Here is a 24,690-nt window from a genome sequence, read left to right as displayed (position 1 = left end):
TCTCCTCAGGGCAGGGGGGAAAAGGGCCAGAAGGCAACCATGCACGTTGTTCTTTTTGTGAATCCAAGAAGATAAACACAAACAGCAGTGAGAAGTGCACCTCCTCTGGGTCCTTTCTAGGCCAGAGGCACAGGTAAACCGTAGTGCAATTGGAAACAGGATAGGATAAAAACGAAATTCATTATCAGTGGGTGGGTTAGGGGCTGGTATCAATTATGACCAACCTCTAAAAGCAATGTGCTGTGCATCAAAGTGACCTGACAATTAAAAAGAGTAAAATTCATGACCTTTCTTGTGATCATGCATGTTGTAAAAGTATTTTAGATAAACTTAATAGGGATTTAGATCAAATGTGTGCTCATCAGCTGGTTTTGTGCCACTGAATGCTACTACAGGAACAGTTTGGTTGTAGGTGGCATCTAATGGTGAAGTCCTGACCTGTGCAGACATGGCATTCACCCCTACAATTCTCACTTAATGCATCATGGCAAACTCTGACAACTCTATGTTCAAAACTAGAAATTCACACTGTGGTGTGAATTTCAGTACAGTATACTGCTTTTTCCTTTCCTTGAGAGAGGTTAGATTTAAAATAAATCCGGCCAACATATCATTCACAAACACAGTTTGTGAGTGTTTGATCAACATTTGTTCATGTGCTCTGAATTTGAGTCAAAACATACCAGAGTAAAACAAAGTTGCACCATGCTACTTGATCCATACTGATAGGAATACTACAACTTCCCACTTCTGCATATTGAAGTTCGTGGCTGGCAGAGAGATACCAAAAAGGTACAAGCTATGTCACTTAAGGGATTTTTTTTTTTTTTTTAGGTTGTGTTTAAATACAACTTTTATCTTCTCATTCATGGTATATAGAGCTGTTTTTCCCCAGGATATCTGAGACGAGATTACAAACATGGCCTGTTTTGATATGAAAACCTTAATGTGACAAACATAGCAGCGCAGAACAGCACGTTGACATAAGCTTTAGAAGCAATTTGGACCTGTGTCCCACTCCTTGAAAAGGGCTCTTTCCAAACGACACATCCAATGTGGCTGAATATTCATCCTTTGTGGTGACAGTGTGCTGCTGAGCCATGGTGCTGTGGTTTAAGCCAGGGTGAGGGCAGGCATTAAGAATAGAGTATATGCTATCTGTTACAGAAGCATCAGGCTGTGAAGGGCCACATGAAGAGATAGTGTCAGCCACTTGAATAAGGTCACAGGCTGATCTTTAACAGCCCTTCACATCCTACCTTCACTTTCCTTTTTCATTATTCTCATCTCTCTCCGTCTATTTCTATTTATCGCTCTGTCCTGCCTGCCTCTCCCTTTCTCTAATGATGCTCTTGCTTTATCCTTCAGATCAGTCGATGCTTTAACCTTGATCTCAGTGATAAACTGGGGCGATCTTCTCCACTCTCTCTGTGTCATCCCCTCTGGTCTTCATCCGTGCTTCCACTCTTCCTCCTCTTGCCCATTACTCCCTTTTCTTTTTAGCTCATCCTTTCATCAAATGCTGGCTCCCTTATCTCATCTGCATTCTCTTAATCAGCTGCTGTCAACTCACCCTTGTGATCCAATTTCACCACCACCACCACCCCCCTCCCCCACCAGCCCTCACTGTCTCTGTGTCTCTCTCTACCTCTCTCATCTACCTCAGCTACCATCTGATCATTCTGCCAGTATGAATAGTTGGCTCACCTGATCAAACCTTACCTTATGGCTAACTGAGCTTCAGAACTCTAAACGAGGATACAGGCCTCATGACTTGTCCCTCTCAATCACATTTAGCAGCCATGCTAAGTCCTGCGGTCCCCGACCATTTGTCAGTGGGCTGAGTGATAGGCGCTGCGAGCAAATCAGACACTAGAAAACGAAGTACAGAGGGAGCATCCATTTCCCCAGGCTGTCATCCCACAGGCTGTGCAGTGGTTGTGACAGGTGATATGCCTCAAACTGCAAATGTGGTCCGTAAAGAGGACATTAAGTCATTTATTTTGGTAAGCAGGCCATTAGAGCAGTATGTCTCTACCATATTTTACTGTTTTCTCCTTTTGCATGTACTTTTCTGGTAGTGTGCATTTCAAATCTGCTCTGCTCGCTTGTGTTTAATTATCATTTGCTCCATATTGTCTTACCCGTCCAATTCTTCCTGATTTTCTGTCACCATTCTTTCTTGTTCCTAATAATGGGCCTGAGAGGGCCACAAAACAGGACATGCATCAGAAGAGAGAGAGAGAAAAGGAGAAAGATGTTGGTGCCTCTAACAGATGGCCTTGGCCTACACAGCTGACATATTATATAGCTTTTGGTGTGTTTTGAGAAGGATCTGTGGTTTGCTCTGCCTTTCGCTCTCTAGGTTTATCTCTCTCTCTCTCTCTCACTGTTCTGCCCTGTCAGAAAGAGCAGGAAAGTGACAACGCTATCAAAGGCTTGGTGCTCTTCTATTGATTGCTCCTGTCTGTCCACCACCTTAAGCCATCAAAGGGTGTCACCTATCAGTCGTGGCTTGATGCTGTCTTTTCCATCATCTGTTGCACTAAAGCACTGTAGTCTGAAATGTCACAAGGGCTTTGTGGAAACTTTATATCAGATGATAGGCAGTTTTAAAATAACCCTCCTTGATGGAAACATTTTATCTTCTTCTTATTTATTATTAAGCCACAGTGGTTCATAGCAGCAAGACATATCCAAGCATCCTTTGTGGTGTATTGCAGTTTCTCTCCTCATGTTTAGCCTTGAAAGATTAAAGTGTTAGGATTGTGAGCTTAAGCACGTGTTACTCTTTGCAAACACAAATCAAATGCAGACATGCTTTCATACCTTTTGTTGTTTACTCCACAAATCAGATGTACTTTTTGTATTTTTTGCATCTTTGTTCTTGTTTTCTGCAGGGCGTGTCCACAGTGAGGGCATATATCCCAGATGCTGTATGGTATAACTATGAGACGGTAAGACCATTCTACACACTTTTAAATAATTTGTTGGAAAACACATCCATTTCCTCTTCAGATGTATCACAGCAGAAAATTTCAGTAGTATGATAATTAGGATAATTGCATCTGGTAAATGTGTTGTTTTAATATCCATGCATTCATTTATATACTTACAGCAGACACTACAGTGACTGCTGTTTGATTAAAAAGAAACTATACCTGCAACAAACTGATGGCTCTCCAAGCAAAATGCACAAGAAGATGATTAACATTCTTGTCTGAGAGCTCTAAAAGTCTTTCTAGTAGGCACTGTGAGAAAACTCCATTTATATTTGAATTAGACAACACAGTTTTGAATCAACATCTCTGACAATGTGATAAGTCTCATAAATATTATAAACAGGAAAACTGGATAGCAAATAGGCTTAAACAGAATAAACTGCAGGGTTATTGTGTTAGAATAGATGGGGTGGTACAGGTGTTCAGTATTAATTAGTAACACAACCATGTAATGCTAAATAAAAATGATTGCATTTGGGTCTTATAAGTAATATACATGGAACTGAAGCATACCCATACAACTTCTGTTATTATTTTAAGTATTTTCCTTTATTTCTTTGAAACTGAGAGACAAGAGAGATAAGACGGAGCAAGAGTGAGGACAAAGATAGAGTGAAAGAGGAGACAGGCAAGAGAGGAGAGAGACTATCTCCCTGACAGAGAGATAAAAGAGGTGTTGAGTTCCTTTGGGACCTTATTTGGGTGTCACAGTAGTGATGTAAAGCGCCCACTGATCAGATGAACGATTAGATTGGCTGTCTTGCTGCAAGCCCCTTGTCCTGGTTGGTCCCTTGTGATTATCTGGATATGAGGTTGGAAGGGTGGTGGTGGTGGTGGCTGTTAGGGCAGTGTTACTTATGTAGTGAAAATGACCACGAAAAACAAGTTACAGAGGAAAGGAAAAATAGATAAACAAAGAGATGAAGGAGGGAAAACAGACTTGATGGGAGTTGAACAAAGAGAAAGTCGGGAAAAGAATGACAATACATGACATGGAGAGAGGGAGAAAGGCAGAAACAAAGAGGAAGATGAGAAGAGAAACAAAGCGGGATGACAATTAGAGCTGTGAGAAGATGGGTATTGGCCAGCAGGAATAAAAAGGAGAAGAAGCGAAGACAAGTCTAGAGAAGACCTCCTTAAGGCAGACAATGGGAGAGTTGATAAGATCTGAAATTGCTTGTAGACGCTCCACTAACTCCAGCCCACACACTTGCCCATACTCTACTGTACTGTATAAAATGGTACATGCACACATACACTCAGACGCACACACACCTCCATGGGAATGGAGGGAAAATGGGTTAAAAAAAAAAATAGAGCACCACAAGAGAGAATAACAGGACGCTGAGAAGGAAGTGGGTAGGAGGAGATGGAGAGAAGAGAGTTTTAAATTGTTTTAGGCTGGTCTGAGGATTCAGTCTTCAGGGGATCAGGAATTAACTGTACTCTGTCCAGGCCCTCCGAGAAATGAGTGGAGGGGCAGAGAGAGACACACAGAGAGGAAGAGAGGAATTTGTCTCCTCATCTTAAGTTAGTGTTTCTCAGCAGAACAGTGCAGCCTAGCATATTTTTCCCTTTAAAATAGCAAAAATAACATCTTTCTCAAGTCTCTCACTCACTGTGTTTTCAACTTTTTTTGTCAGCTCAAAACTGCCACCGTCATATACACCCTTGTCAAAAACAAACAAACAAACAAACAAAACAAACAAACAAACAAACAAAAAAAAACAATAAAGATAATCAGTGAGGTCTGTGGAGTATCTAGAGTAAAGAAATAACTGAAAACTTGGCCACATAGAACCAAGGTCATGTGGATGGCCAGGTACCAGTGGAGGTAACTGAGAAAAGTTAAAGTAAAACAATATATATATTTATTTATTTACCCATCTATTTATTGGACTTCAGACCTTCAAAACATTTTTTGATTACTTTTCAAATTATTCTGTGAGCATATACAATGAAACCTTATGCAACTGATGCAATCAGCTTCAAGTATCTGCTATATTTAAGAGTGGAATTTATAGCTGAGCAGGCCTATAATTATCATCAATATCTCTGGCTTTATTATGCTGTTGTAAAACACCAGTTGCTATAGTATCTTGTGTTCACTGTGTTTGACTGCAGAGTAGCTTTGCATACAGTGAATGTCTTAGCAGACCACAGACCACATCTGCAGTTTCCAGACCCAGACTAATAACTCACTCATTTACAACAATGACAAAGACAGGTTTTCCTCATTTCTGCTTCAGTGTTAAAGGGGCCTCACACAAGCCCTAAACCAATATTTTCCAGCCCAAACTTGAGTAAAATGAAGGCCACTGATCACAGGGATTGTGCTGCCAGCTGAGTATCACTTGTGGTGATGAATGAGTTAACAGATTCTGTTGCCCAATCAGATGGAACGACTGGAAAACCGCAGAAACTATATGGATATGTATCTACCACCTGAAAAGCTTGGTTTACACATCAGAGGTGGTGCAGTCCTCCCAATACAGAAACCTGATGTCACCACCACATACAGGTACACACACACACACACACAGACCACCTTGAAAAATGCTAGATTTCAGATTTTCAGAAAGCTGTCAGTAATTACATGTGATGTACATTCATATTATCACAGTAGCATACACACAGATAAGCAAACCCATTTTCACACAAGTGCACAGCATCACAAACTTTATTTCCTATATTATATATTCATGCGCACAGGTGTATTTAGTAGTGCTTTAATTCATTAAATTATAATTACATGTGTATATGTTGTCTGTACTTTTGTACCTGTGTTTATGTGTATGCCTCTAGTCGCCGTAACCCCATGGGTTTGATCATCGCTCTTGATGATAACAACCAGGCAGCTGGGGAGCTATTCTGGGATGATGGAGACTCTAGAGGTACTATGTGTAAATTGTGTTGGTGTGTCTGAGAGATAGGATCACCTGCATCTCGTTATTACTCACTCATGGGCAGTTTTCATGAGCGTCAAATTAAAGCTTTTATCTTGTTAAGTACAACGCATCACATCAGTTAGTAGGTGGGTTTCCATCCACCTGTTTTCATGCACATACATCCATTTTCTATACCGCTTATCTGTCAGGCTCGCGGCGGGGATGGAGCCTATCCCAGCTGACTACGGGTATACCCTGGACAGGGCTGACACACAAAGACAGACAAACACACACTCTCACACTCACACCTAGGGGCAATGTAGAGTAGCCAATTAACCTAATGTGCATGTTTTTGGTATTGTGGGAGGAAGCCGGAGTACCCGGAGAAAACCCACACAGGCACAGGTAGAACATGCAAACTCCACACAGAAAGGCCCAGACCAGGATTCGAACCTGGAACCCTCTTGCTATGAGGCGACAGCACTAACCACTGCACCAGTGTTCATTTTGAGTATAAACCTGAAAACCTGACTGGAAACAGTGACAAGTCAAAAAAGTCATGGATTATTATGTCTTGGATTCCAGTGAACAACATTTTCACACTTGCATCATCAAAATAAAAATGCAACATAGTGCAATAGAAACAGACTTACCAAATAAATCATGACATATATAAAAATTCGTGGTCACTGCATGACTGTACATCAGTTTTGTTAAACTGCTGAGACATCTGCTCTTGTTTTCTACAGAAACAGTCCAAACAGGCAAATACATCCATTACGAGTTCTCCGTTTCAAATGTAAGTTTCCATCACATCCGTCCACACCATCTTCCACATATTCCCTCTGATCTGAACTCAAGTTCAAAGTTCAAAACCACCAGAGACTTTAGACTTGCCCACTGCAGAACACCAAGCATGATTGATCCATGTTACACTGCTGAAGCTTTGTTGGATCAAGTACCTCATGTTCCCACTTCACACAGGATTTAGTATTGCCTTGTATATTTAATGTATGACACTGATGTCTTCCTGTGCATTAGCATTAGGTTCTTCACCATTTTAGTGGTGATGGTGAGGGGTTTACAGAAAGAAAATCTTTCAAAAAGTCTGTCTGACTGAAGGACATGAGTTTATAAATTGGCTGCTTGTAATAACCCCAAGTAATGTAAGCTGTAACTGTTGTACCTTGTAATATGAACCTGCCATTCTCTTCAAAAGAGCAAAAAAAGGAAATGCTGTTGTCTGCTGCAGAAAGTAAATTTAGCAGTAATTATCATTTTACGTTTGACAGCATGCAATTACTCCAGTGGGTTCAAATTAGGTTTATAATTGTGTATCCTCTGCCTTATAGGGAGAACTCACAATGCAGGTGACCCATGCTGGCTACGAGGACCCCAACAACCTGCAGTTTGAGAACATTACAATCCTTGGTTTTCCTGCTCCTCCCAAATCTGTCTCTGTGACTCATGTTATCACTCCATCACAAAGCCATGTGACTATCTTGTCGGAAAACAACATACAGTACGATGAAGCCAAAAAGGTAAACACACGTTTACAGACATCCACGTGCACACATGCAAAACAAAAACAGAAACCATTTTTATCATGTCAGGTTAAACTGGAGAACATGCTCACACAAGGAACAAGGTATAATCTTACACTTTCTAGGATGTGTGGAGGCATATGATTGCACTATCAACAATGGACTACATGACCGTGTTGTAATTTGAAGAGTTGCGCTTATAGTGTTGAATCCACACAGAGCTACAGTATCACTTGATTTTGCAGTTCCCTTTGGCTACATACCTTTCAGCTCACCATTTGGGTTTCATGGCCCATAACTTGGCTGTTTAGGTTCTATTTCTCTTCTCTTACAACTGTATTTCCAGCAGCAAAAAAATAAAAAATGATAAACCCACTGTACACCATCTTTGTGGCACCAAACAGCAGATATACAAAGTTAGTGACTAACATGCCAAAGCATTTAAGGGTTAGGGACTTTGATATTTCCCCCCTAGAGTTGATAGAGAACTAAAAAGAGAGTGAATTTTGACTACATTAACCACGTGACCAGAGAGTCAATGCAAAATAAATAATAATGTGACCCCATGAATGTGTAAAGAGACAAGTGTTTGGGGATTGCCATAACAGCTTTAAAATGGGATGTCAATGCTCTGTTTACAGGTTGTTCTGTTGCCTTTGAGTTGCCAGAAAAAATCATTTATGTTGCTTTAAATAATGTATTAATTTTTTGTGGTTGTTGTTTTAATACTGGCCTTTAATGTGTCAAATGACATGATATAACTACACAGAGATAATGTGAAAAGGTCAAAACCACACATATTTGTCTTCATCACAAGAACCTTGCCGTGCATATGCAGGGCAGATGCAGAGTGGTTGAGTTCTACAGTGGCTGCTCTTGTAGGTGTCTGTCATCTGTTTCAATATGACCAGGAGTGAAGCCATTGCTGTACATTGAAAGGTTATCTTCTAAGTGTAAGAAATGTGGCAATTTAGGTTAGGTGAGCATCGGAAAAGCTCTGTGTAAGTGTGTGTGTGTGTGTGTGTGTGCACACGAGGAAGCAGAAGAGAGAGAGAGAAAGAACTAATTGACTAAGAGTAATGATCCCACAGTGCGCACCCAGGGGGATGAGCAAAAGACAAGCATCTATAAAGTGTCAAGAGGTTCATTTAAGTGATACTATGAAGTTTTGCTTTGTATACTTGTGTATATTTGTGTGTGCACATGTGTTCATGTCTGTGTGGCCTTGTGCTATGCTTGCGTAGATACTCAAGGTCTCTCTGGTCACACACGCAAGCAAGGATTTATCAAATGACTCTCAGCAGTAATCATTTCCTGCGGGTGAAGGGTGAATTTGCTGTTAAACCTAAACTCCAGCTTGTCATGTTCATCAGTCTTCGCGTGCCTCCTCAGACAGGGCCTTGAATACAGCTCACAGCTGCCAAACATCATTAGTTCCATACACACTTAAATAGAACAGTACAATACATGAGTCACTTTGGCTCTTTCTCTTTCATTTCATTTTCTACTTGATTTCATTTGTTTTTTAAAACCATTTCCTGCGTCTTATATAGCCTTGCTGCCTGCTATATTGTTCACAGTGTATGTGTAAAATGCTTCCCTAATGGTCCCTGTGCTCTCTTTAGAGCCAGGGATGGTTCTTGCCATTTTCGTGCCCTAGCAGAAAAGTGGTTTCAAGACAAAAATATATATTTTTGATTTAAGAAAAATTAAACTAAATCTCAGACAAATGAATTGTATCAAATAATGCTGAAGCTGAGCTAAAGCTAAGTATGACCAGTTACTTAGCTACTTACCAGCTACCTTTTTACCTCTTGGTAATATCCTTGCAGGCTGTGTTTCACCGGAAGAAGATGTAGTGCTTGATATGGTGCATGCAGCTGTAGTCAAACATACACATAAAGTAGATTCACACTGTTAGACCACTGAATTAAGCCCTTCATGTCTTTGTGTCATGATGGTCTACTTTTAGTTAGGGACATTAAAACATTAATATTACTTCTACTAGTACTACTAACACCACTAACAACAACCATGATAATAGCAGTAATAATAATAATGATAACGATAACGATAATAATAATGATTTGACCACAACAGTGAAGCAGTAACACTGTATTATCAATCAAACAGAGACCACAAATAAAGGGCTCAGGAGATGGAAAATCAAATGTTCCCTCACCAGCAGCTGGGGGCTTCTGCAGATACATAAAATAGATATTAGGCTATTACGAGCAAAACATGTAGCTGCAGAGTCGAGGACAAACAGCTGTTGAAGCCTATTGCGCCAGCTGTTTTTAAGTTCACATTTAGCCTAGTTATAATGTAAATTATAGCTAGTTGTGATTTACACATTATTAAAACATAAGAAGTTGCATCACAGAGCTAAGTTATAACATAGCTCTAAATAACAACTTAACTGTTACACATGCCAATACTGATTAGCAATATTTCAACACAATGTCTTCTGTTCTCGGAAGGAACCGTTGCTGTATCAGGAAAGCTAGCTGTTGGCTTGCTATTCAGATTCTTTCCCCCCCTCCTTTCTCTTGTTTTCCTCCTCTTGATGCAATAGATATCTGCCTCTTGACATCTGGACATCATCAGCAGTCTCTGGTACATCTGTCTCAGACTTGGGCTGTCTGTCAAAACAACAATCCCCCACTTTCAGTGCATACAGTACAAGTCAGGCCAGATGAAAACTTGTGAGGAGCAGGGGTGCACATTGTACTTTTATTGATTTATTTGTTCATTTGCTACCTCAAGACAGGAAATGCGGAAAAGAACTGAGACATTTTTTTATTTATTATTATTTATTTTTCTTTGAGGGCAGCAAGCGCCCACCAGATTGCAGCACCTTAGGCAACCACTTGTGTGGCCTGTGCCTTTAGGATGTATCAGATGAAAACGTTTTGTTTCATCTGAAACATCCTAAGCTGGTGACGGTGACTGGAGTGAAAGGGGACTTCCCAAGATTTGTCATGAGAATGACTCATAATTCCCGACAGGGTCTGTTGAAACAGCGCAGGAAATTAACAGCTGTGTCCTAATTGATAGCACATGCAACATCAAGCACACATTCTGTCTCAAGGAAGCAAGTATAGGCTTACATAACAGGATAGTTCAGTTAGAGACAACTTGAGGAGAATGTTCTCACAATGGCATCCTTGGATTTAATAATTTTTGCTTTTCTTTTTTGTCACTTTCACTTCATGACACACACACAGGTTCTATTCCTGCGTGATCTTTCCTTGACTCTGGGGCAGACCTATATGGTGCAGTGGGAACTGTGGCCGGAGGAGTACCAGCGCTTTGACTGCTATCCAGAAAAGGAGGCCAGTGAGGCTAAGTGCACGGCCAGAGGCTGCATATGGGAGGTGAGGGGTGACACAAATGAGTTTCACATGCACATATACACATTGTTACTTATTTTATTTTTTAACTGCTATAAAATTCTGATACGCTTTCATTTCTGTCTTCACTCAGACAAGCAACATAGAACGTGTCCCGTGGTGCTTCTATCCCAAAGACTATGGCTACACCGTTACAACAACCACAGAAAGCCCCTCAGGCATGACTGTTGATATCACGCGTAACAGGAAGTACAGGAGTAGTGGTCGTCCAGGCTCACCAGACATCGACACACTCCGTGTTGAGATCAGTTACCACACCAGTAGCATGTTGCAGTTCAAGGTGTGTGTGTGTTTGTGCTTGCTGTAGCTTTTTCTTGTGTATCAGGTTTCTTCTTTCTCAGTGTCTTTCTCTGACTACTTTGCAATGCATCCATGCTGCTTACCCGCTCCATATAAACACACCCACACACACACATACAGTGACTAACTCACATCCCTTCCCTGTCCAGATCTGGGACCCAGCCACAGATCGTTATGAGGTTCCAGTGCCACTGTCAGTTCCTGATAATCCTGAGACTAATGAAAGCAAGAGGCTTTATAAAGTCCTTATTACCCACAACCCATTCGGAATCCAGGTCATAAGGAAAAGCACAGGAACCAAAATGTGAGTGTTTCATTCATATGAAAGGTTCAGGTTGTTTTATTTTATGAGTTTGGGGTTTTATTGCAGCTGTTTCATGAGTAGTTCACTTTTTTTTTCCATATTCTAAAACAAAGTGGAATCCACTACAGTGCTTTCTATTAGAGACCGAAACTCTTTTAACAAAGTCAAACAACAGCAGTGGCAACTTCTATGAACACCACATCTATTGTGCATTGGGGGTATTAATGGTGTAAAATAATGCATTCATTATGCTTTACGACTGCTCTCATGAACACACATAATGTCTAAATGTCAACAGTTAAAAAACTAGGCTCTATTGAAACAATCTGGAGCACATGGTGTAAAGTTCATGGCATTCAGTGCATTCAGGTCCTGTCAAAATCCTTTTTGTTAATTAGTGCATATATTCTGGCCACAAATTAAGGTGCAAGGTAACAAGAGGTTGTATTTAGACTTAAATGAAAACATAATTGTGAATATTATATTCCACTTTTGCTCCTAAACTCCCCTAAATCTCACTCACTGGGCCTTCTGACATGGTGACATATTTTGTATAATCCTTGGACTCCTTGTTATTGCTGCCCTCTTGCCCACCTGTGTGGCTCCCAAAAAAGAGAATTTTATGGCTAAATAAGAGTCTAATAAATAAATAAACTGCATACTGTTCTAATCATTAAGGTAAATGAATATGCACCCCATGCTATATTTTGTTTTCACAATCACGATTCAGCTGCTTCTCATTGTCCTTTAAATTGGCCCCTTTAGGGCAGTGATTCACCAGGCAATATACCAGGCAATATAGATGCTCCCATTAACAAGCAATAACGTGAGACATTGGATAAAAATTCTATTCAACTATTTCCAAACAAAAACTTTTTTTTTTTTTCTTTTGAAAGTAACAGTGCTGACTCAACTCCCCTAGCACTTTTACCCAATCAGATATGCTAAGGAAAGTCGTGGTGTTTATGAGTGCCTGAAGTAGTTTCCTCTTGTTCAGCATTTGTGATGATGTCACGCGAAGCACCCAAGCGTCAGAAAGACTTTTCAAAGCATGTCTTTGAGTATGGGTGACATTATTTTGTAGTTAAGCCTTCCCTGTTTTTTAGACGTGTCAGTTGAAATTTTGCTAATTAAAATTTATGAAGTATGTTGAAGTGATGCCTGCAGTTCCGACGGGTTATTATGCTTATTTGTGTCAAACACATTGTGAATAACTCCCTTTGACAATAATCCCCTCTCCCCTTTTCCTCCATCTCTCACTGATTTAATCCTCTGTCACTTTTCTCAGTTGGGACTCCTCTGTGCCAGGTTTTACATTCTCAGACATGTTCATCCAAGTGTCTACTCTGCTGTCATCAGAGTATATCTATGGCTTTGGGGAGACAGAGCATCCCACCTATAAACACAACCTCAACTATCACACCTGGGGTATGTTCGCCAAGGACCAGCCGCCTGGTGTAAGTATCACACTTATGTACATGTCACAACTTCACACACATGTGCTTGTCAGTTTTATCTGTTATTGCACTGTGCTGTTGTTGTTGCAGGCATGTTTGATTGGTACTGATTGCCATGAACAAAATTTAGCATTATTGTTTACAGTAGCAACCTCGTCCTCCTTTTTAAAGCGCTGGCATGTTCCATCAAAAGCAATTTTGTGTTCGATGTGACATATGTAACCGAGAGCCCTGCACTAGATGTCTAGAGACTCCAGAGGTGACTTGTAAACAACCTTCCTGCACAGTATGTAAACTTGTCTCTCTCACATTTGTGTCACTTTGATGTGGTACTGCTGATAAGAGCGGCGGTTATAGAGTGTCATCATGTTTTTCCCCTACCAGTGTCAAGGCCAGACAGGATGAGGTTTCCACGTGCATCAGCATTATCAAGCCTAATTGCTGAGCTGTCAAGACAGCTCCACAGGGTTCAGGCTAATGTTATGGGGCCCCTCAGAGAGCAGGGGAATTAGAGTTACAAAAAGAAGGGATAGGAAAAGAGGAGGAAAATGAGAGACAAAAAATATGGAGCAGACAAGATGACTCAGATCCTGTATTTACACAGTCTTTGATATTAAACCAGATGAGACTACACTTTAAATAGGAGTTCACCACATAAACACATACTTGATTAGCTTAATCTAACTTAGGTCACAGCGTAATTATATTAATACATTGAAAATTAACTGTCTGGGACATTATTTAAAGAATGACTAAATTCACTTTTTTAAATCACTTAATTACATGTTGAGTCACTAGTCATTAGATTAGTAATGATGTTATTCTAGTTATTCTATACAGAGTCCACTACTACTACTAACAGGCTGAGCCAGTGAATTGGTGATCAGAAAGTCACCCTCTCCCTGCCACTCATTCATATGTCCTGTTCACTCTCAGTCACTCTCTGTTTCCTCCACTGCACCTGCTAAAAGCTCACTAAGCTGTGTTATCAGTTCAAGTGGCTCTGGAGCACACGCAAGGCAATAAGGAAAGAGTCAGAGTTTGAATGAATTTGTGAAGAAGGCATGCAAAACAGGGTGATAAATTGTTGATGGCATTTTAGCTAAACATAAAGCATACTTCTTGATAACTGACTGCAAGGCCGAAACTTCTTCTGCAGAAAACATACAACTTTTTTTCTCACAAATTGATAGTAATGTTAGTTTTATAAGGCACACAGTAAATTGCAATCCATGTAAATGTGCCAGGAATGATTGAGGAAAATCCAACAGAATGGGACCAAGAGAACTCTGTCACTGCCTGTCAGGCTTTGTTAGTGGATGAGCTAATGACCTTTCTCCTTCTTGAGTCAGGCCATCACACCATGTAGCAGGGCCATCGGGACACATGCGCACACACACACGCACACATACACACACATGCGCACAGAGCAAGAAAATAGCACATCAAGAAAATAACACATCTCAACAAAACTGACACAGAGACAGGGCTAGTCCTCATACATTACTGTTTAATAACTTTTTACCAGAAATGCACAAGGCTGATGGAGTGTGACATACCCATGGGGTTTCATTGCAGGACAGGATCTGAAAATGGCAGATTTCCAGTCCCCCGCCACCTTTATATCTGTTCCTCTTAGCCCAGTCTGTCTTGTTCCATCCTCATCTAAACACTGAAGACAACAGTGGATCCTAACAGTAGTTACAGAAGTTCACACCTTGAAATTCAACTCCTTTCTACAGCCTACAACAACATATTGTTACATATGCATAATTACTGAAGCACACTGCTCTATGTGCATGCAGAAAATCAAGACAAGCAAATGCACACATGCATCTGCAAAAGGCAGCTGTATACTAACATGTTATAAAATGTTTCAGAAAAAGAACACAAAATGATAAACTACTTTCAGTCATACAAACTCACTCAGTAAGTGGTTAAGAAGGTACTGTGAACTATTTCAGATAAAGAACCAAGCTGAGCTCATTGACAGCTGCAATTTTGTCAGTAATTTAAATATACTGTACGCTACATTTAGGACTTCCTGATTTTACTACAGCTCCTGGCAGCAACTTAAGTCCACTTACAATGCTTCAGTTCCCAAACTCAAGCCTGAGAAAAATTTTGGAGATTTTGGAGCACAACTGGGCGCTACAACTAAGACAAAAAGTAGTTTTACTCAAGGTACATTAATTTTCATGCCTTTGAATGTTGACGGCACCGGCAGCACAGTTGTCATACCCATAAATACAATGAGAAACGCCCTGTCAGGTGGAAAGACAAACGTTCATGAATAAACAAACTGGTGCTTAAGCAAACATTAGTACAAACCACGGAACAAACCAGTTCTTTAGCATTCATTCACCCTTCTCACACTTGTTTCTCTTTTCTCATCTTGTCTGTCTCCTTGCTGCAGTACAAGATGAATTGCTATGGAGTGCATCCCTTCTACATGGGCCTTGAAAACACTACTGATGCTCACGGTGTGCTGCTACTAAACAGCAATGCCATGGGTGAGGGAAACAAACGTTCTTCAATGCATACACATAGATTGCCCATACATGTAATATTCAAATGCACCCAACCACATTCACTTGCTCACACACTTCGTTACTTATGCAGTGAGCATTTTCTCTGTGCAATACTGTAATGAGCGAGCCATTTTCCATGTTTTGAGCACGTCCTACATAAGGCCAATAAAAAACTGGAGTACTTTCTACTCATCTCAACTCATTTTGAATATTTGCATACTGAACGTTAATGCGCACTCTAAAAACATAGACACGCATACACAAATATTGCTATATAAATACATTTCTCTGCTTGCAAAACAGACATCTAAATTTAATGATTTTCTAATTCATACAGCAACACATACTGTGGTACACCTTTATAGGATAGAATATTTTAGTTGTATCACCCCCTCCTATACTGCTTGCTTACTCTTTAAGTACTAAAACATGCATACTGTACATACTGCTGAATATAAGATTTTAAGGGACATAAATGTCTTGTTTGTGTTATTTCCAGATGTGACTTTTCAGCCCACTCCAGCTTTAACCTACCGAACTCTGGGAGGTATCTTGGATTTCTACATGGTCATGGGACCTACGCCTGAAATGGTGGTGCAAGAGTACACTGCAGTAAGTCTTCTTGGCCTTCTGGTCTGTTTGAGTGTGTGCATTTTTGTGTGCTCCTACACCTACGTGTGTGTGTTTTGTGTCTGGCCCTGGGCCGCTGTTGATGGACTGTAGCAGCTGGGAGTTCCTCGCTTCATTGCGCTCTCTCATTTAGCCTATCTAAACACACACAGAGATTCATACACACACACACACACACACACACAAACAATCAAACAAACACTTCATGGGCACTGTCCTGATTTCCTGCAAAATGACTTTTTTTGTGCTGAACTGTTTTGACTTCCGTGTTTGTTTTTCTTCTTAACAGCTGATTGGACGACCTGTTCTACCTGCTTATTGGTCCCTTGGGTTCCAGCTCTGTCGCTATGGTTACAAGAATCATCAGGAGATAGCAGATCTGTACGAACACATGTTAGAAGCTGGTATACCCTATGTAAGTTCCCAGACTTTTTTTTAATATGTCCGAATTCAAAATGAGAGGAGCAAAAGCCACAAGAGTATGTATAGCAGAAAAGAATATTCTTAACATTGAAGAAAGAATACAAGAAATTCCCCTATCATATGTTCCAAATGAAATTTTGACTTAGGTTCCACTGCACCAGATAAAATCATCCATCCATCCATCCAGCCATGATGCATTTGTGATAAAAGAAATGAGCTATCACAACTTCATAAATGAAATCTAGAGTTCTGTGTGAGGCAGGTAATCCAGCCTGCTCCCCCTGACCATTACCGAATTTCTAACCATTACCATCAGTTCCCACAATGTGTGTGTTCCACTCCCACTAACAAAAAGAACATTCTGACCATTCCCACTGGCTCAATAGACTGCCAATTCTAGGTGCAGGGATGTTCAGGGTAAAATGAACCTGTTTTGTTAGTGCTTATAAGTACTTTGGCTTTTAGTTGCCTAAGTCTCTGACAAGAAAAACACTTTGCCTAAACGTTTGCCTAAAATCCCACAGTTCAGTGTTTGGACCACCCACTCCCTCCAGCAGAAAGTTTTAACTGTTGGCTCTCGTGAGATTTGCATTGCGCCCCATGCATTTGCATTGTCTCAACACAAGGAATGTGTTTATAGTCCACATTCGAACAAACGCATCCCGATAATGTTGTCGACAGTAGGTTACACAATAGAGGAACATGACCCTAAACTGAGCAAACCCCAACGTAGTATCCACCCATTTTTTTACAATATGATTTAGTGCACACAGACAATAACTACATAAAACTAAATTAGACAAAAGAAGTTACTGGACTAAAGAAAAATGGAGACAGTATTGTGATGGATTACATTGGGTACGTTTAGTTTAAACTAATGAAGTATGACCTTAAATTCCATTTGAAATCCATTTCAGTATAGATTTCACAGTCACTAGATATTTCCAGTTTGTACCAGAACCAGCAATGCTCCCTGACAGTAACTGGAATTAAAGAAGCAGAAAATGCAGCTACTTACTAAGACAACACATAAGTTAGCTTTATAGATTAACCAACCTTAAAACTGCCACAGACACAGCAGAAAGCCAGAGCAGATTAAGTTTTGTTTCCACTGCTAGAAACAGATGAAACCCCGACTTTTGTCATATTTCAGGTGTTGCACACCATATGTCAAGACAAACATTCCAGCTGCAAAGTTCTGGGACCTGAATGCGCATCAAACAGTTAACCAGCGACTAAAGTTATATGCCCTAGTAAACTAAATGTCGTATTTCTTACTGTGATTTTGTCAAGCCAATAGAATAAAAACAGAACACTCGAATTTTATGCAAAGAGACATCCTGTTTAAATTACTTCTGTGTTGTTTTAATTCCTGTCTGGTTCTGCTGTTTTTCATAAAACAAAGTCAGTTTTACTTTAGTTAATTTGAGCTTTAACTGGTGTCTCTTCCAGGATGTGCAGTATGCAGATATTGACTACATGGAGCGTCAACTTGACTTTGTTTTGGACCCGGAGTTTACCCAACTGCCTGCCCTGGTTGATCGCATGAGAGAAGAGGGCATGAGGTTCATCTTCATTCTGGTAAGGCAAAATATGCCAGATAACTACAGATAAAGTCACATTGCCAGGCACTCAGTGATAAGCTACCATAAGGCAGGGGGATATCAAAGAAGTCTAAAAGCTTATGTTTGTGAAGGCTGAATGTTAAATTACTGAATCACTAGTAAGTCTCTACTGCTGAATACTAACAACATATTATAATTCCAGGATCCAGCCATTTCAGGCAATGAGACACGCTACTACCCTGCCTTTGAGAGAGGTAAAGCAGCAGACGTCTTCATCAAATGGCCCGAAAACCTCAGTGATCAAATTGTGTGGGGGAAGGTAAGAAAGAAGGGATGGCAAAACAAAGCATGTATTGATATGGAGAAATCGAAACCAACAGACAAATTGATTGTTTTTGCATAATGTACACTGGTATAATTATTTGGCTTTTTTATTGCAGGTCTGGCCAGATTATCCCAATATCACAGTAGATGAAAGTCTAGACTGGGATACCCAAGTAGAGGTACAATATTTTCGATATTCACCACACTGACATTTTCTAACTTCCAGCATATGGAAAAGCATGGCTAAACATTCCAACTTCTGACAGACAGGATCTGAAATTGCCATAATTGAGTGATGGACAGTTAAAGTGCAATAAGATCTGAGGTTTCAACATTTCATCTCCTGTCATTTCTGTCCAGTTATACAGGTCATACACTGCATTCCCTGACTTCTTCCGAAATACAACAGCAGCGTGGTGGAGACAAGAAATCGAGGATTTCTATGAGAAAACCATGAAGTTTGATGGCCTCTGGATTGTGAGTAACCTGAAAGAAAACAAAATGTAGCAAAGTAGCCTTATTACCTCATTCTGCCTGACTTTCTTTTGACTTTTATGTCTTCACCTGTAGGACATGAATGAGCCTGCCAGTTTTGTCCATGGCACAGTTGGAGGGAACTGTCTCGGTAATCCACTTCTAGAGAACCCTCCCTATATGCCACGTAAGATACAAACAATTCTATATTTTGTTCTCCCCATGTTCTTATTACATTATTGAGTGATGATAATACATTAAGAGTATGCCTTTAAAGGCTTCTATGTAATTTGTTTTGTTGATGTGCCTTTCCAAAAGCCCTGGAGTCTCAACACCTTGGCTTAAATCATAAGACTCTGTGCATGAACAGCGAGCAAATACTCAGCGATGGAAAGAAAGTCAGACACTATGATGTCCACAACCTGTATGGCTGGTCCCACACCAAGCCCACCTATGAGTAAGTGAATATGTGCTGATATTTATGTGTACCTGTTTAATGGATTTTTGAGATATTTGAATGGAGTTAACAGTACATGTTTCTGGCAGATGTGTGTGATTCCAAAAAATATATTTTCTACCAGACTACTTTGGAAGTAAACAATAATAATCTCAGTTCTTCATAATCTGAACACAGTCAGATCAGATGTATGTGAAGAGAAAAGAGAACAGAAAGAGTAGAAACTATTATTGCAAACACATTTAGGAAGAAAATGAAAACTCGGGAGATGCTTTACTGATATCTTCAAGCTATTCACAGAAACACAGTCTCATCAAATCTTTATGGTAATAATCACCAATGTGAAACTACATTGGTCCTTGTGGTGACATTTTCCTCTCACCGCAGGGAGGCCAGATTGCAGAGTTAGCTATGGAGGAGCCCAGGGATGCTCTGCACCAATGGGCCTTGAGCTCATATGCTTTAACTTAGGAACTGTTTCACGTTGGCATTGTGGCAATTTTTTTTTATGTTGCCCATTGTGGCGAACAATTGCAGATAATTGGCTAACTCCCTTCTAAAAGGAATGCACTTTTTGAGAGGGAAAAGACACTTATACATTCTTCTTGTTGCTAGTTTATTTATTTCTTTGCATTATTTCCATGCATATGAAAAATCCTTGTTTTCTCTTCAGTGCCCTGCTGAATGTGACAAATAAAAGAGGCATAGTGGTGACCAGGTCCACTTATCCCTCCAGTGGAAAATGGGCAGGACACTGGCTCGGAGACAACGTAGCCAGCTGGGACCAGCTGTACAAATCCATTATAGGTACATATGCATAAATATCCTCTTTGCAATAAAACTTACAATGAGCAATGGCAGTCTGCATTGCAACCAGTAATCTGATGATAGTGACACATGCCTGCAAACTGTGCAACACAAAAAAACCTCCCCATTTTCCTTTGTTCCTCAGGCATGATGGAGTTCAGTCTGTTTGGCATCCCTTATGTAAGTATCATCATCTGATCTCAGTTTTGACAAGACATAATCTTATTGATGTGACCTTGTCCTCTGTAAGTAGATTACAGCACCCTTAGTGATGTTATTTTGTTTGCTAGACCCTTTGATCAGAGGACATCTTGAGAAACAATGTGAGGCATGTCACTACAAGCCTTACTCTGACTGAGATACCTATGAACATTTGTTATTAAGTTGTCTTGTAATGAAACTTTCTTTTATATGTTGTTGTCCCGGCTTTGCTATTTTGCCCTTCCATGTCTTTGTCTTTATTTCTCCTCTTTCCCTCCCATGCTGGCTCACTGTGGTCTCTCACCTCCTCTGTGTATCTAATAATAATTATAATCGGACACCTTATTGATCCCTGTATGGGAAATCATTTACATGGCCTCAGCCCAGCTAGAAGGTCAGATACACCACATTCTTCACTCATGTGGTGTCTTGCACTCAGACACCTCAGAAACATGATGCTTGCAACAAAAGTAGTGTGACCTCAGTTAGTGTGGCTAAAGGGTGATTCAACATAACTCAGTCACAACTCAAGTCACACCCACACTCTGGTGCCCATGAAAAGTTAATTCGCTATTCTTAAAATAAATACACCAGCTCCAATTGAAATTCTTTTGACTGTACATTAAAAAAAAATATTTAAATGAACTCTCCCCATCTATCAGTCCATCTTTGTTTCCTCACTCATACATACACATACAGAATACACTGAAACTTTTTGTCTGTCTCTCTCTTTTTCAGACCGGGGCTGACATATGTGGGTTCTTTAATAAGGCTGACTATGAGATGTGTCTTCGCTGGATGCAGCTGGGTGCCTTCTACCCATACGCACGCAACCACAATGGCAAGGGTAACCCGGTGAGTGAATTCAAAACAGGAGAAAAAACATTCACATAGAGATGGGCTGTAAATTAATTTTCGTTTGCTCTTATTTGTGGTTATTGCCATTTCACAGCTTAATCACTGTTACTGTGCACTCAACCTCACTTGACTTTAAAGTCATGTGGAATTGCATCCACAAACATTTGACAAGGTTTACTGTAAAGCTGGTAATTGAACTATTTCCAGGGACTTCTCATCAAATCCCATGATAACAGTGATACAGCATATTCCGAGGAATAGCAGGAATCTGAATGCATTCTGCATGTTCTGCTTTATAGCTACACAAAATGAGTCCAAAAGTCTTCAGACAGTGTGAGAACTTTGAGTGGCCTTACGCTGGCCACCAAGCTGGTGCTAAAGAGATGACCACATATCTGCTTCAGCTAGCATGTCCCTGTTTTCAGTAAAATGGGGCCTCAAGTTATGTGAACATAATTATACAAAAAATACTTACCAAAAAAAAATTGCAAAAAACGTTGCTTTCTCTGCCCGCCTCTGTCTTAATCTGTGCCTGACATACACAAACACACAAAAAGATAGACCTGTTTGGTGGTGTAGTGTCAGTGGCATTCATTCTAGCTGTGACCTTTAAGAGCATTGGAACACATCTGAGAAATCCAATAACGCCCGTCCGGAGATCGATCCCACCGGGCGAACTTTCTCTGCACCGGAGTCTGCAATACTAGACAGGACACAGATGTGTGTGTCTGCGTGTGTGAGTGTGTATGCCTCTGTGTGTGTGTGCTTTTTAACAGCATGGAGTGGGGATATAATTGAATTCTCAAGGTGATCTGGGCACCACTGCACACCACCTAACCTCCACTCCACACACATACACCCCATGGTTCCAATCATTTAATAATAGATTGCAAATAGATGTTTAAACATGGAGAAAATTGTCGGAAAAAAACACATACAAAGCATGAGAGGGGGCAGTATAAAATGACAGTCTCAGAAGAAGAGAAGTTTGGAAGAGAAAATAGTAAGAGGGATAGAGAGAGAGAACTGGTAACAAACAGCAGTGAAGGTTTTATTACAATGTATAAGTAAAAAGAATAGAAGTAAATTACTGACAAGCAAATACAGATAAAGAAACAAGGAGAGGAAGAGAAGTTCATAAACTATGAGACAGAAAACGAGAAAAAAGAGACGAGGGATAAAAATAAGATGAAAATTTAGCAAGTTAAACGGTGGTGACACAGGTTAGATAATGAAACACCTGCGACTGAATCAAAAAAGGTATGTGAGTGAGGATGGTTCTTGGTGAAAGGAGAAAAAAAAAAACAAACACAAACCAGATCTGAGAGATGACAGAAAATGGGAATCAAGGTCATCTATTTATGTGGTCTACTTTAAAAACTGTATTATTTTTCCAGTCAGCCATACAAAATCCCCAATCATCAGACAGTTAGTCACTGTAACCTCCAGTCTGCTTAACAAGGCATTTGACAACAAAGTATTAACACCACAAACCAGGCCAGAGGGTACACAAGGTCAGAGACAGCGGAGAGAGAAAGAGAGAAGAGAGTTTTTGCAGAGTCATTCCCAGAGCTCCGTCACGCCTAGTGTCTCTTTGCCCTCAGACAACTTTCACTGTTGACATTGAGATAATTTCACTGCACCAGCAATATACTTCAATGTTCACAGTCAGATCAGAACAATGAGAAATTAATTAAACAAGATATATTCTCCACCAATAGTTGTTTCAGCAGTGTAGTCATATTCAAGTCATGTATATTGTTATTCACCCGAAGGGACACGCTGTTTGTCTAAATATATTTTCTTTTTATGATCTGAGCTCTGCAATGCATGACAGAAACTCAGGAGGTTTATGAGATGGGGCAAGTGAGTAGATTCCAGACAGATAAATGGAGAGAAAGACCATGTAGGCGAGAGAAAAGATGAGAAGGGCTGACACAGCCAGATAACCTAATTTTTCCTTGAAGGTGTTTGTGCAAGTAGGGGTGCACACACACAAATATATATCCGTCTACAATCAGTGTGTCACAAGGCCTTTTGCCACCTATAAATGTGACCGTAAATTAGGTGAATTCATGAGATGGATTCTCTGTCTGCTTCTCAGTCCTCAGCACTCCCTGCTCTCATCTCTTCATCAGTCCTTCCTCTAGTTTTACACACATGAGAAGTCTACCTTGAGGGCCCAACAGACAGTGGTCTAACTGTCAACTCATGCATGATTTGTGTGGTCAAAAAAGTAGAAAGCAAGTTCTTTCAAGTTTATCCTGTTGTTCTTAGTGTTTACGTTAGCAACAAGTGCTTGCTTCCTCCTGTTTCTGCTGCTCCTGTTGTTCCACTGGCATGAGTCTGAAGAAGGAAATGAATCACGGACATGAATATTTGCATGTGAACTGATAATTAAAATTCAGTACAATATTTTGTTTCACATTAAACAATACTACGATACTTGGGTGTACTGATATTTCCTTACACTCCTAATAACCTAATAAGGTAGCCTAATAATAAGGTTCCATCACCTTATTTGGGATTTGATGCATCAAAGGATGCACAGGAATGTAGATGTTTTCTATAGTATTTCTTATATGGTATTTGGTATTACACAATGGGAAGCAATAGCCAAGTAGCTAACCTTAGCCAACCTGAATACAACCAGCCCCTAAATTAAGTGCCAGGTATATGCTAGGTATATAAAACCTGTTAAGCCTGACAGAAACAGAAATCCACACACTTGTTTGATTGTTGTAGTTTCACGAAAGACAGCAGCTGTCAGGATGCTAGCTTGACAACATTGTTTATCTGTTTTTTTGTTTGCTCTGAATGGCAGCAGCAACGTCTTGTGTGTCTCTGCAGACATAATGCGATTTGTCTTGCTACGTCGGAATACCAATGCAGTCTCTACTTTGCACATTTATCAGTTGACACAATAAGGCCCGAATGTTTCCATTATGCATTGTCCTTCACCAGTTAATTTGGGATTTTAATAAGCTCTCTATTAGCAATATTTTTGGACTGATTATTAGCTCTACAGGCTGATTCAATACTGCAGTTCATCTCTCTTCCTATTTCCCACTGTGCATTGTGTTTCTACTTGCAACACACAGAGAGAAGTGTCTTAATAAATAACATCTGAAAAGAACCAAACCTGAAATTAGCCTGAGGTTTCACATAACAAAACCTGCCAAAGCCTGTGTTCAAAACCCAATACCTTGTCTGAACTCTTCCAGTCTGAGTTGGGCAGGGGAGCTGTATCCGTCCTTTCCAACTGTGAAAGCAAAGCAAGCCCACTTGCAGTCATTCAAATTCATTTGATCATACTCTCGCTTCTGTCTCTTTCTTACACACAAGCACACACCTACCTTTCCATGGTAATTACTTCCTGGTGAACACATCTGATTGTAAGGCATTAGGGTGCAAAAGGAGGGTTACTAAAAGGAAGGCAGGTAGAAGAACTCCTCAGTTTCCAGATAATTACAATTTTGTAAATTTCCTTAGAAAATTAAATGATAATCTGG

The 24,690-nt window shown here is 40.2% G+C and overlaps 1 protein-coding gene across 1 annotated transcript in view; it reads left to right on the top strand.

Annotated features, from left to right (window-relative positions):
* si (sucrase-isomaltase (alpha-glucosidase)) overlaps positions 1 to 24,690 on the top strand; it is a 61,748-nt gene that overhangs the window by 25,139 nt on the left and 11,919 nt on the right. Inside the window, exons 20-40 of the mRNA XM_046388879.1 lie at positions 2,901 to 2,957; positions 5,399 to 5,523; positions 5,808 to 5,896; positions 6,640 to 6,689; positions 7,243 to 7,431; positions 10,662 to 10,811; positions 10,921 to 11,127; positions 11,297 to 11,451; positions 12,740 to 12,908; positions 15,325 to 15,421; positions 15,939 to 16,051; positions 16,359 to 16,484; positions 17,945 to 18,073; positions 18,260 to 18,376; positions 18,498 to 18,560; positions 18,742 to 18,858; positions 18,952 to 19,042; positions 19,174 to 19,312; positions 19,986 to 20,119; positions 20,265 to 20,299; positions 21,059 to 21,175. Of these exons, the coding sequence (XP_046244835.1) occupies positions 2,901 to 2,957; positions 5,399 to 5,523; positions 5,808 to 5,896; positions 6,640 to 6,689; positions 7,243 to 7,431; positions 10,662 to 10,811; positions 10,921 to 11,127; positions 11,297 to 11,451; positions 12,740 to 12,908; positions 15,325 to 15,421; positions 15,939 to 16,051; positions 16,359 to 16,484; positions 17,945 to 18,073; positions 18,260 to 18,376; positions 18,498 to 18,560; positions 18,742 to 18,858; positions 18,952 to 19,042; positions 19,174 to 19,312; positions 19,986 to 20,119; positions 20,265 to 20,299; positions 21,059 to 21,175 (2,469 nt within the window). The remainder of the gene's footprint in view (positions 1 to 2,900; positions 2,958 to 5,398; positions 5,524 to 5,807; positions 5,897 to 6,639; positions 6,690 to 7,242; positions 7,432 to 10,661; positions 10,812 to 10,920; positions 11,128 to 11,296; positions 11,452 to 12,739; positions 12,909 to 15,324; positions 15,422 to 15,938; positions 16,052 to 16,358; positions 16,485 to 17,944; positions 18,074 to 18,259; positions 18,377 to 18,497; positions 18,561 to 18,741; positions 18,859 to 18,951; positions 19,043 to 19,173; positions 19,313 to 19,985; positions 20,120 to 20,264; positions 20,300 to 21,058; positions 21,176 to 24,690) is intronic.

Source organism: Scatophagus argus, chromosome 5 (genome assembly GCF_020382885.2).
Source record: "Scatophagus argus isolate fScaArg1 chromosome 5, fScaArg1.pri, whole genome shotgun sequence".
NCBI classification, from domain to species: domain Eukaryota; kingdom Metazoa; phylum Chordata; class Actinopteri; family Scatophagidae; genus Scatophagus; species Scatophagus argus.
The sequence above is the reverse complement of the archived record's forward strand: the minus strand, read 5'-3'. Positions and strand labels throughout refer to the sequence as shown.